The sequence below is a fragment of the Morone saxatilis genome, unplaced genomic scaffold (assembly GCF_004916995.1).
Source record: "Morone saxatilis isolate NCDOM2014 unplaced genomic scaffold, NCSU_SB_2.0 Contig1, whole genome shotgun sequence".
In the NCBI taxonomy this organism is placed as follows: domain Eukaryota; kingdom Metazoa; phylum Chordata; class Actinopteri; family Moronidae; genus Morone; species Morone saxatilis.
The window spans coordinates 11368501-11381689 of NW_023339651.1; the positions used below are offsets into that span (position 1 = coordinate 11368501).

Genomic DNA, 13189 nt, shown 5'->3' on the forward strand with positions numbered 1-13189 from the left:
CACCCTACCTAAACCTCTAGGGACCCCAAAAGTCTCAGGATTACTGTATCAGTTACTTTTTTTGTAATTCGATTACCACTAACATCAGAGTAGTCAACATCAGCTCAGTCTTGCATTATTGTGTGATCTAGGGGCTGTGTCAAAATTAAATTCTAACGTGAGAACGAGCTGTGAAGTGTGTAGGATAAACTGGCGGCTGCCAAAAATGTGAAAGGCCTATTCACAACCAGTGTTTGGTTTGTCCATTCTGGGCCACTGTAGAAACATGGGGGTTCAACATGACAGCCTCCTTAGAACAGGACCCACTCCCTATGTAGATAAACACAATGATTACTATTACTACACTAATAAAAAGATCCATCTAAATGTTACACAGTGGATCTTTAAGTGTGTATATATATATATATATATATATATATATGGGAATGTTTTATTTAGATAAATAAAATAAAAAAATGTGAACCTGTCCTTTAATCCTGTCATGAAGTGGATAAAACTCTTGGAAATGACAAAACGAATCAACAGTTTTATTTTGAGTAATTTTCAATAGAAATAAAAGGGGGAAAAAACTCATAACTTCTTTAATTTGGAATAAAAATAAATCCATGAAGCTGGTATGGGGAAATACAAATATATAAAATGGGATATCACATTTTCTTTGATGTATATAATCCCATCCAAATGTTTTTTTACGCCTTTTTTCCCCCCTTTTTAAAAGGGCCCGTCCCTGCTGTATATTTCCTGTGCACACCAGTGGATGCTTTTTTTCCCAGTATTCCCAGTCACCGGTTCACGAGCTCACCGTCGCAGCAGCGTCCGGCGGCAGTTTGCGCAGCTCGCGCCCCGCCGCCACTAAAATCCTTAATTTTCTCTCCCAAATATGGACGAGGAATGTCCAGGATGACGTCGCGTGTCCGGGGAATGCGGGGTTTGTAACCACATTTATTTAACTACGCCTTCTCCAGTCTGAGGTCCTGGTAGGCATTACACAGGAAGAGAGTCGTGTAGGAAAAAAAGAAACGGGACGCCCTCCTCCTCTTCCTCCTCCTCCTCCTCCTCTTCTCTTGGCGGATAACGGTGTCCAAGAAGTTGTCCAGGACCGACGCAGACAATAGTCTTATCTTGCGGGCTTTGCTACGCGTCCATCACTACTTATTAATGCTGTCCGCGTCCGTGTTGTGTCACACAAAGAGGGAAACACTCGGCTGAAATCATATCATGGACGATTTGGGTGAGTATTGGAGCTGTTCTTCGCTTCAAAGCGCTGCAACTACATGGTGAGATATCTTGAGGGGGATCTTTTTGGGGAAGGGGTGGTGTGCCCGAACAGAGGAAATAAGGTCTCTGTTCATTCTGGCAGTCAGAGGAGTAGAATTTGCTTTCTTTTTCCATCAAGGAAATGTATGAGGATGTAGTATAAATGGGATTTTATTGGCTCCCAGTGGAACATAAGGCAAAGAAAAAACTTCCATTCTATACAAGGGAACCTCATTCTCTCTTTCACCCTGATCACCCATCCCCTGAGATTGCTTTTTTTCCCTGCAGGTTTGTATTTACCTTTCCATGCAAAAACAGACACACTCACACAGGTAACACAAGATAGCACTTCTACATGACTCTGTGTCTGCCTGACCGCCTCTGAGTGTTATGTGCATGCCCCTGCAAATTCAATAAATTCTTCCTAAATTAGATTTAAAGGAATCCACGGCGGGCTTTCCTCATCCATTAATATATAACCGAGTCAGGGATGGAGAGAAGCCCCATGATGTTCAACAGTGTTTTCCATTTTGAAGACATCAAAGCGGGAGCATGGCTGCTTCTGTCCTTTTCTATTGATAGGGGATGTTGAAGGGAGATTTCTTCTTTTTTCTCAGAGCAACATTATGAGACTGTGTCGGAGAGGCCCTGAAATAGCCCAGGGCCACGCTGCTGTTTCAGAAAGCCACAGAGTTCAATGAAAATAGAAAGGGCTTCTTTTTTGTGTGCCTCAGCTGCCCGTCCACTTCTTCAGAACTGAAGGATTTATGCTTTTCAAGCAATACTCGAAGGTTTGGCCAGATGTGGCCAAGCACATCTGGGCACATCTGGACTGGATTGCACACGGTTGAGACCGTGTTGCTGTGGGACTGTGGGTGAGCGTTTTAGTCAGGCAGTGGCCATGTTCGAGACACTCGGCTTACGCTGTTGTCCAACAATGTTGTAAGTTTATGTACTGGATCTGGCGAGGTTTTTCAGTGAGAGAGACCACTTGTTAGAGAGGCCTTTGGCCAAGACAAACAAGTCGACAGGCAGCTCTAAATATGGTCATAATTCCCATTGAGAGACGTTCAGCTCCTTATATGAGCAGTTAAGTCTGTAAGAGTATGTGTGTGTGTGTGTGTGTGTAAGAAACAGAGACAGACAGCAGGGAGGAGGAGGGCAAGTAGTATATGCACAAGATTCTCACCACATGGTCGTACCAGAAGTGTGAATCATCCAGGGCAGAAGTGACCGCAGCAGGGTGAATTAGTTTAGCTTTATCATGTCTAACCCATCACCACAGATGTCTAATCAATCAAACATCCATGATATCGGTCCGCGAAGGCTACCAGAATGTGAGAATCTGAGGTTCACAGTTCGTTCTTGACCTCAGAAACAGCACATTAGAAAACAGTCTCACCACAAGGTCCATTTAGTGGCTGTATTACATGGAATAAATATAATAAAATGGACCTTGTGGTGTCCACAACTGCTGTTTCCAAGGTCAAGAATGAACCTTGTAGCTCAGCTCGTGAGCCAACATTGACAATAATTCCTTGAAGTCCTAAAATGTCCAGACCAGCTGCAAAATGGTTACCGAAGCAAAGTTAAGTGATTTATCTGCAGTGATGAGGTCTGGTACACATGGTTATAATTAAAGCTTTTTAACAAGGGACAGCGCCTTGTTAAAAAGGGCTCCGACTACAAGCGTGTGCTCCAGACCTCATCACCCCAGATCCTGTCTCTGTTGTCCTGTCTGTTGAGGCGCTGTTAGGAGCGGTGATCAGAGGGTGCCAGGGTGTATATATATTTATCGTATATTAATAATCAATACACTGCCAGCTATGATAAGACAATTACACAGGACACCAACCTACGAGATACAGTCGGGATTGTGTTAATACTCACTGAATAGAAAAAACTACTCACGTTCATCTAATTAAAGGGGCACACCACCAACTTTACCCATGAAGACCAGCTCCTTCATCACGAGGAGTAATATTCAGCCATAGTGTATAATCACCTGAAAATAACAATTGCTAGATGCCGCTGAATCCTACACACTTTAATTACAGATTAATGTGTCTCTTGCAAGTCCCACAGCTTTTGGGAAGTGCCATATTAAATGACTTGGTTGGCCCTTTAATATTGTTAAATCATATAAATCAAGTTAACCTAACATAAATGCGTTAGGAACACGAGGGATGGTGTCGATAAAAGGCTACTGATCGGGCTGTGGGGGTACAAAAAGCCACAGACGGTTGGGAAGCACTCAGTTATGCTCAGTATTGTATCATCAGTGTGAAAGGTTCAGTCAGCGTTGGACAGCAGCCTGTCCTCTACAACTTCAAGTTGGTTATTACTCATGTTCAGCCCGCTTCTTACAGTCTCGCTTTGGCCTTCGTTCGCACGTACATGGACTTGTCAGCACTGAATGATGTCAGCTTCCGAACAACTTCCACTTTCAGCATGGATTGAGTGTGTGATAAGGAGGGAGGGGTGGACTGAACTTAGATATCAGTTGCCAAACACTCTTCCTCCTCTGCTTCCTTTCCATGCTGGCATGTCTTGGATATGAATGCAGAAATGTGTGTGTGTGTGTTCTAAAAGCTTTACTGTGTCGAGGGATTATCTCTGGGTTGTGCCAACTCTGACCGTCCTGTCCTCTGACTGATTAGTGTCTGAGGACGCTTACTGTCCTCCTCGTCGTGTCTTGATGTGTGGGCTGATTTTGCTGCTGCTGTGTTGGTCACACAGGCTCTCTGTCTCTCCTTAGGAGTGCCTGAGCCACCTAACTACCCTCTCAGTCCTCGTATTGTTGTGTTTGGTACGTAACTGTCTGTGCATGTGTTTGCATGTTTCATTCTGTCTGATTTTACTTGTTTAACATTGCCTTGGCTTAATGTGTTCAGTCGATTGTCCAGTCTGTTTTTTAATCTCCATCTGCACTGCATGGTCTTTAAATCTGTTTCTTAACTCATCTCTTTCTGTGTAACGTTGATGCTTCACAAACAAACTGACAATACCATCAGGGACAACTCTAAAGATACATTGTTGGGTAGTTAATTGTCTTTATTTCTCGAAAACAACTTGAAGCTAAATCAAATTGTACATCTAAACTAACTTTAGTCACCTGTAACAGCATACATGTTTCATTATTCCGCTCTCTCTCTCCCTTATTCACTTTCTTTTCCCCCTCTCTCTCCTCCAGATGCCCTCCTTGCTGATCTGGAGAGCACAGGCTCTCCTCTAGCTCGGTGCCCTGTCCTGCTCACCTCCGACCCTCCACAAAATGCTGATGCTCCCACCGAGGACACCGCCCAAGCCCGGCCACCGCCGCCCGCCTACACCCCGCAGCAGGTAGACGATTCGCTTCTGGGTATGGATTTCTTTTGTTGCATCTTCTTTATTGAAAAGCTTCATCTATTGCCCCCTCTCTTTTGTCTTTCAGACTGTTTCTGCTGCAATGAAATCTACCCAGAACTCCAACCCAGACAAATTATACAGGTAAGTCCTCCCAAATTCCTGTTGCTAAGGTTTTCCTTATTGCCTCCCAACTCAAGTGTAAAGTTTAGGGTACCTCATAAACTGGATTGTTGGTACTAGGAAACACCATCAGCACTAGGAATGGCAACTCCTGCCTTTACTTTAAAATAAAGCATCATCTGCATGGAATACATTTCTTAGCCTGCTTCCAGACCTCTGAATTACCGCCTACTCAGACTCTCATTGTGTTTGCATAGAAAAAATATCTTCCCAACGCTAGTTAGGAGCCACATTCCAGAGAAATGATAAATTACCTGTTTTTTTGAACATTTGAACATTTTTGACAATTAGTGTTTTTGGATGTTAAACCACTGTTACGGACAAATGAGATTATTCTGCTGCTACATGACTCATATCTGAACGGACAAAATTCAAGAGTCTCCAGTGATTCATGACTGAATGACCACAATGGAGCCAACCACATTAGTGACGGGATGTTTCCTAATCTGCGTTAAATTTGGCCTGTCTTTTATTTCTTACAGCACAGTGTGTAAACCCCGCTCTCCACGCACAACAGATCCTCCCCCAGCCTTCTCCTCCTCCTCGCTGTTGGGTGGAGGTCTGAGTGAACTGGACCATCTGTTACAGGAGCTGAACGCCACCCAGTTCAACATCACAGGTGTGTGTGTGTGTGGGTGTGGGTGTGTGCTCGTCCATATCCCTGTGTTTTAAGTCTGAGTTAAATCTTTTCTTAAACGTGACCTTGTTTTTGTCACCAGATGAGATCCTGGCCCAGTTCCCTTCTTCTAAGAAAGATGAGAGGGAAAAGATTAAGGATAAGGCCACGACCTCCTCTTCCAGGTACCAAATCTAATCAGTTTAGTTTATAAATTATTAACAAAGTAGAACATCTGTAGAGGTTCTGCACTGCAAATTACTTAATGTAGAGTTTCCACAAGCAGGAGAGATGCACAATTAGTCCCACTGTGTTCAATTCTGGGCAGTATTTAAAGTAAGCTCCATTTGGTCTTTATCAGCGAGAAAACACTTTGTGGGCGAAACACTGGTAACAAAATCACTGAAACTTAGTGTGCTATCATCTTCGCTTCAGTATTTCGATGAAGATGAGATTACATTTTTGTGGGTTGCTTTGTGGCTTTATTAAAACAACTGGTCTGTTGTTTTCTAGCTCTGCGAAACCTTCAGCAACATCAGCCACACTGGAATTGGACAAACTGATGGCTTCTCTGTCAGACTTCCGAGTCCAGAGCACGGTAAGAGTCCTCACAACAGCATCAGAATAACACAGAGAGGCTGTGTCGTGTAAATCCACAACTGTGCTCAATATGTGACTGTGAATTTTCTACCATTCAACCCCAGCTGCTCCGGGCTTTATTTAACACAGCTCATACTGATTCATGGTGGATTCATGAAGACGTTCACTTAACTTCATGATGACCTCACTGTTACTGTGGCCTGGCCGCAGCACATGACTCCTGGTTTAAACCAGTCACCAGATTAGGGCCTGAGGGTGGAAATTAGTCTTGGTGGAGATATTTTTCCAGCTTCAAAAATATCTTCAGTTAGTTGGTAGTCAGAGTTATAGATCTACATTTGGTGTGGTCATTCTCCTCCTCAGTAGGTCAGTGGCTAGCTTGTGAGCAAAGGAATTGTCCTTTTAGGTTTTGTTTGGTTCCAGTGTGCAGTCCATCTGTGGGTGATTAAATAGTGTGAGCATGAGGTTATATTGGGAACACAGTTTTAAAAGGAACATTTCTCCATTGGATTACACTTTTTATCACCAAGTTGAGATGTTATCTTAATGCTGATATGTACCTGGTTTTTAACTGTGCCAGCTGCGCGGCTCTAGGCATGGCAGGTCATTGTGAGCGTGTTAGCATTTAGCTCAAAGAACCGCTTCTACCTAAATACAGTCTCACAGAGCAGCTAGCATGGCTGTTGACTTTTAGCCTTGTTTTAAAACATATTAAAGTTGAGGTTTAGTGATTTTTCCAGAAATACTAGGCGAGCCAGCCTACTAGTTCCTAACTGTTGTTGTGTCTATATACCATTTCCTTCACAAAATACAACCTGTATTGTTTTTGCCTTACATTCCTATCAACTGAGGCAACGATTAGTAGCCACTTATTCACCGGAATTTGAAGATACACCAGCGTACAACAAAATCAGCACAAAAGTACACAATACAAATAGGATACTTTGAACGAATGTTTAAATGAGCAGGTCCAAAAGCAGATATTGTGGCTTTTTATCTTTCTTTTTCTCCTAAACACACTTATATCTGGATGTAAAAAGCCTTAAAGTCATATCCATCATTTTAATTTCTCTCCTCCCAGCCAACGGCAGCCAACCCTGTCACCCCAGTGGTGACAGCACCACAGCAGCAGCCCGCCGCCCCACCACAGCCCTCATCTGGCGGCTCATTGGACAGCATGCTGGGGCTGCTTCAGTCAGACCTGAGCCGACAAGGAGTTCAAACATCGTCCAAGGGAAACTGTTCGGCTTGTCAGAAGCCAGTGGTAGGACAGGTGAGTCTAACATCACATCATTTATAAAGAAGATATTTGGAAGATGTTCATTAACCGACTTATGCCTCATGCAGGTGGTAACAGCTCTTGGGAAGGTGTGGCACCCGGAGCACTTCGTGTGCACTGAGTGCGAGACAGAGTTAGGCAGTCGCAACTTCTTCGAGAAGGACGGACGGCCATACTGCGAGTCGGACTACTTCACGCTCTTCTCCCCTCACTGCGCACAATGCAACAAACCCATTCTAAATGTGAGAGACTTGCATGTGTCGTATAACTCAGAGCTTATTCTGGCATGAACAGCTTGAATAAATACTCCAACCCACCTGAAGCCATTTAACTTTTCCTTGCTCTTGTTTAGAAAATGGTCACCGCTCTGGATAAGAACTGGCACCCAGAGTGTTTCTGCTGTGTTAAGTGCAGCCGGGCGTTTGGAGAGGAAGGTAATGGGAGGCACATCCTGTCTGGGTTCAACAAACAACTGTTAAGAGTGAACTTGAGCAGGGTCATGCTTACATACCTAAAAAACAATGCACGACCTATCAAACCCACATACATATTCATTTAATAAGTAATTAAATCGTCGAGTGAAACATTACATGGTGAAGTACATGGCTCCGTAACCTGGTTTTAAAAAGCTGCTTACCCCCCCTAAACGATTTCATTTGTTTAATGGGTTTTCAAAGGAGAGTTTAATGTTCTGTTCTGTTCCACCCTGCCAAGAATTTGAACATTTAGTCTTTGGCGTGAATCTCGCCAAATTTAAAGCAGAACAAGCTTTGAGACACAAAACACTATCAGCCTTTAAAAATTCGGATCAGTAAAACTTGAAACAATTACAAACAGATTGAAGTTTTGTGTTCAACAGACCGGACAGTGTTTTCTTTCAAACCATATCATCCCGTTAATTTAACATTTATCAAAGAAACTCTTGAACTGTGTAAAGCTGTGACCGTATCTTCTGCAGGTTTCCATGACCGTGAGGGCCAGCAGTACTGCCAGCAGTGCTTCTTGACTCTGTTTGCTTCCCGCTGTCAAGGCTGCAGCCAGCCCATTCTGGAAAACTACATCTCAGCACTCAACTCCCTCTGGCACCCACAGTGCTTTGTGTGCAGGGTGAGTGTTTCTCTGTGGGTTTGAGGGTCGTGTCAATGATGCTGTGTTCAGCAAACAGTTGGCAGGGGTGCAGCTCAGTTGCCCCACTTGGTAAAATGACCAAGAGTTTGAGCCTTGGTGTGTTATGGTTGCAGTTCTTGTTGATTTAGTTTGAGAAAGAGTCAGGTAGGTTGGAGGTCGTTCAAGACCCTATACAGAGCAATGTGATATGCAGATGAGTTGAGTACCGGGAGGTTTATAATGACATGAAAATGAGTTTTAGTTTGAGAATTTATGACTATGAGTATTTTTAAAATCCTAGCTACGGCACTGCAAATCAATGATGGGACCAACAAACAGATATTTGTTTCATATGATCCCATGAGGAAGGCACTAAACCAAAGACTGCAACAGTGAAGCTGCTCAGTGACCAACAGATTGTGGTTGTGATGTGTACATGTGTGTATGTATGTGTGTGTGTCAGCTGGGCGTGCCTGAAAATTGCCATGTAAAAAAGGTTTAAAAAAACTAAAAATAAGTTGGAATTATGTCATGAGAAAGTTGTCATTTCACATGACAACTTTCTAATTAGAGTTCTGTGAGTCAGGGCTCTCTGCTGTGACTAAATCTCACTGCCTTTCTTCTTCAGGAGTGCTACAGCCCCTTCGTCAATGGCAGCTTCTTCGAACACGAGGGTAACCCTCTGTGTGAGGCCCACTACCACCAGTCCCGTGGCAGCATGTGTCAGGCCTGCCAGCAGCCGATCCTCGGCCGCTGCGTCACCGCCATGGGGGCCAAATTCCACCCCCACCACCTCGTGTGTCACTTCTGCTTGAAACCCCTGAGCAAAGGCTGCTTCAAGGAGCAGGAGAACAAACCTTACTGCCACCCCTGCTTCATCAAACTCTTTGGTTGAGGACACAGCAGGACGTTGCAGCACCTCCTCCTCCTCCTCCTCCTCCTCTTCCTCCTCCTCTGGGTCACCAAGTGAAGAAGCTGTTATGACTCTGAGTTCTCAGTTTGTTTGTTTTTTTTTTACTGTGGGAATGAGGGTGGAGCTGGTCTCTTTCTTGGTTTTAAGAATATTAGAGTTGATAGAGGGAGGGGAATAAAAAGAGAATCATGCAACCCAGTTAATTTCTGTTTATTTAAAAAAAGAAAAAAGAAAAGTGGACTGTGTTTAGACTGGCAGTGTGAAATATGACTCCAACATTTGTTAGACAGATACAAAATGATGCCAAAGGATTTTGTATGTATAGTCTTTTACATACTGTATTGATTCAAATTGAATACTATAAATTGAATTCTTTTGCCAAAGGTAGAAATGAAACAGTATACTGAGAGAAAATGTATTGTTTCAGTGAAGGATTTGTACTGTTGAGCAAGGAAATCCCCTTTAATATATTTGCTTTATATTGCAAAACATATAAGTGCCACTGCAATTTGCATTTATATATTGTACGCTGACTGCTATATACTGTATGTTCTTGTGTAAGCTGTCATATGTTTAATGTCAGATATTTTGCATTATTCTTTCACTATTGCCCTATGCAATTTGCTAAAAACAATTCCAAAGAATAAAGGAGAACACAATTTGTCTTGCTGTTTTTGCGATTTTTTTTTTTTTTGCTCTAAGTAGCAGAAAACCAACTACACTTGTTAAGAATCTATCATGAAACCAAGTAACTTGGAAGTAATTTGAAGTCTCCACATCCCTACACAAACAAATAACAGTGACTTTGTGGGAGGTACGAGCTGTTCAGCTGTTTAGGTTAAACAGCTGAACAAAGTTTACAAAGAGCTAAAATAAAGGCATCACAATCAGCAGATGTATAACAGGTAAAGAAAGAAAAAAAAGAAAATTACATATGTGAGAATACATAAAAGATTTTAGATTATATTGTAAATTAATCTTGTTCTGTTAAGAAAAAATAACAGCGCCACACTGAAAAAATCTGGTCCAGTTAGGGTTATCCAGTTCATCAGAATTTTTTTAATACATCAAATTTGGAAATAAGCTAGTTTCACTGAACAGGAAGGGTAAAACTGTAATCTGAAAAGTAACTAGTAACTAAAGCTGTCAGACAAGAAAAAAGCTGTAGTGGAATAAAAAGTACAATACTTCTACTCTCTGAGATGTAGTGAAGTATAACCTTGCATTAAAGTTGCATACTTAAGTAGACTACAGTACTTAAGTAAATGTACTTAGTTACATTCCACCTCTGTTGACCAGAACCCCTTTTTCATCCACTCATTCATTTACAAGAACATATGTATTTCATACATATTTATTTATTTCGAGAAGTAGACGGACTATATATATTACTGCCGCAGCATACAGTGTGAAGTAACCTTTGACCACTAGATGTCGCTGTATGCTCACTCTCACCCAAAAGACCCGATTTGAGCCCGAAATGAACTATTTTAAAATCATCAGTGTGTGCACCCTGAATGTGTCCATGTTTTAAACAAGAACAGAAAGAGCAAGGATGAATCTTTTAAAGCCTAATAAAATATTCATAGACCGTAGCAGACAATAGAGGCGAGGTGACAGCCACGTGAAGCGTGTTGACGTGCACACGCCTCCGCACCCGCACAGGTGAGTTCATTTAAAAGTTAATGAGCCTCCCTCGCTGTCTGACAAGAGAAAGCAGGTAACCTTGCGAAGAAAGTCACCGTCACCCGTCGGCTTCAAGTGTAAAAAAAACCCACAGACAATGAGTGATTTAGAACAGCAACAAGTAAGTCGGTATCATTTGGCTGCTTTTTAATGTGTGAATATTGTGACTATATTTAAGAGAACTGCAGTTTGACGGCGTACACAGCGTGCTAACAAGCTTATCAGCTATTCATTGCATGCTAAATGAGCACATCCACACAGAAAGGCTAGTATAATGGCTGCGGGAATCACATTTGCATAGATGAGTGGAATAAAGGGATTCTTTTATTTATTTTTGTCGACAGAAGTTATCATTTCCTCGCTTGTTCCTTAAGGAAAGTGCCTCTTGGCTTCTTTGTAGTCACTGTACAGTGTTTTTTTTTTTTCTTCCCCCCACATTGTCTGCATCCACCCAGGAGGTTGAAAATGTGTCTCAGCCTCCTCAGTGGCCTGAGAATGGAGATCAGTGGAGTGATGGAGAGGATGGGACGAATATGGACTGTGGGCTTCTGCAGGCCATGGCTGAGGAGGATGAGGAGATCAATGTCTACAATGAGGAGACGTTTGGAATGGGTGTGTAAATGTTTTTTCGTTTTGTTTTTTTACTGCTTTTTTTTCCTCCATCATTTCATCAGAGTTTCCAAAATAGATTGAATCCTTTTGTCCTCAAATGGGGCCCCAGCAGTCCTGTGAGTGAACTGCAGCAGGTGTACTGATGCCAAACTGTGTTTCTACACTGTAAAAATGCATAGTTCAAAAAAGGTTCAACATTTTGGGAAATATTAACTTTCTTGCCTAGAGTGAGATGCAGATTGATACCGCTCTTACGTCTGCATGTGAAATATGAAGCTGGTGGTGCTAGGAGACTGCTGGACACCTACCAAACCTCTAAGCTATTTTCTCTTTTATTGTTTAATCCATACAGAAATCAAAGTGTGAAAACAACAATATGGGGTTATGTGCTGAACTATTTCTCGAAGAGGGACCGGTTGACAGGCAACGACTGGACACCCCAGGAAGTTAGCACTGGTCCTGATTTTGTCACAATCAGACAACACTGGGCTCGCTGTTCATTTCCATTTGCGTATAGGCCGTTTTAAAGATCCAGTGTGTGAACTTCAGGAGTTTTTATTGGCCAAAATGGGAGATAATATTCAGAGGTGTGTAATCCCTTGAATCTAGGACCTGTTGCGTTTTTACACCTTTTTTTTTTTTTTTTTTCTACACACAGCCTGTTCTTATTCCCAGGTCGTCAAATCCAGATGCCTGCGGTTTTCATGTAGTTGCAAATCTGAAACTTCACCACTCAGATGGCCATTAATCCTACACACTGGTTTATTAAACTTAATGTCCTTTTTCTTTTGGCCTTTAAGTTATGTCAACTCTTTATTTTTCCTTCTGTTAATTCACTTAGTAAACAGATGAATAGACATCGGTCAAGAGACAACAGACTTATTCATTTATCTTAACAGATTGAGTTTTTACAGTGTAAAGGAGTCTGGAAAAACCACAATTTACCAGAACTGTCTCTTTGTAATGGGTCACTGATAAAGAAGGTAAGTTATCATGACTCCCTCAGTTTTGTTGAAGCAAGAGATTAGTGTTTTTTTTTTTTTTTGCCAATCTGTCTGCATTTTTTCTGCATACATATCTCCTCTGTAAACCCTGTGTTCTCCTTTGGGGAAAAACCATAAACCACAATAGGAAAAATATAGTTTTTGGTTTCATGATGGCACTTCCCTAGTTTTGTATACATTCCACAGAATAACATTAGGTATCTGTCTACGTAGATGGAGACATTTTATTTCAGTACTGCCAATCAAATCCTGCATAAAGCAGTGATGTCAGTGTAAATCATAAGCAGAGCAGATGTCACACTGACCCAGACAGCAGTCTGCTACACAACACAAGCGCCACAGACTCTGAAGAATAACCCACATTAGTTTCCTACATGTTTTCCTCCTTATCTAACGTACAAACATGAGCACATGTCTCGTCCTGCACCATAATCTGTTGAAAGAGTGACCAAACAAACCTTCACAGAGGAAAAGTGCACAGCTAATGTCAGCTTGCAAGCTATAGCTAATTATCTGCTCAGTTACAGCATATTAAACAGCATGTAGACGTGCCTGTAAATGTCACTTTGGTCCAGTTGGATGCTGGT

The 13189-nt window shown here is 42.1% G+C and overlaps 2 protein-coding genes across 4 annotated transcripts in view; both read left to right on the plus strand.

The window, feature by feature from the left end:
- Positions 1-865: 865 nt before the first annotated feature.
- LOC118330108 (transforming growth factor beta-1-induced transcript 1 protein-like) lies at positions 866-9963 on the plus strand. Of its 3 annotated transcripts, none has more exons than XM_035664534.1 (12): positions 866-1231; positions 4016-4066; positions 4451-4599; positions 4691-4746; positions 5268-5404; positions 5505-5586; positions 5915-5999; positions 7083-7274; positions 7349-7522; positions 7633-7714; positions 8239-8387; positions 9016-9963. In XM_035664534.1, the coding sequence occupies exons 1-12, from the start codon at positions 1219-1221 to the stop codon at positions 9280-9282; spliced, it is 1437 nt and encodes a 478-aa protein (XP_035520427.1). In that variant the 5' UTR covers positions 866-1218; the 3' UTR covers positions 9283-9963. The 3 variants fall into 3 exon arrangements, with proteins under 3 accessions (XP_035520427.1, XP_035520435.1, XP_035520443.1); XM_035664550.1 differs by lacking the exon at positions 4016-4066 and adding an exon at positions 1546-1589 and having other exon boundaries at positions 872-1231; XM_035664542.1 differs by lacking the exon at positions 4016-4066 and having other exon boundaries at positions 871-1231.
- A 976-nt stretch (positions 9964-10939) lies between these two features.
- patl2 (PAT1 homolog 2) overlaps positions 10940-13189 on the plus strand; it is an 8051-nt gene continuing 5801 nt past the window's right edge. The window contains exons 1-2 of the mRNA XM_035669619.1: positions 10940-11107; positions 11442-11598. Of these exons, the coding sequence (XP_035525512.1) occupies positions 11084-11107; positions 11442-11598 (181 nt within the window). The 5' untranslated portion in view covers positions 10940-11083. The remainder of the gene's footprint in view (positions 11108-11441; positions 11599-13189) is intronic.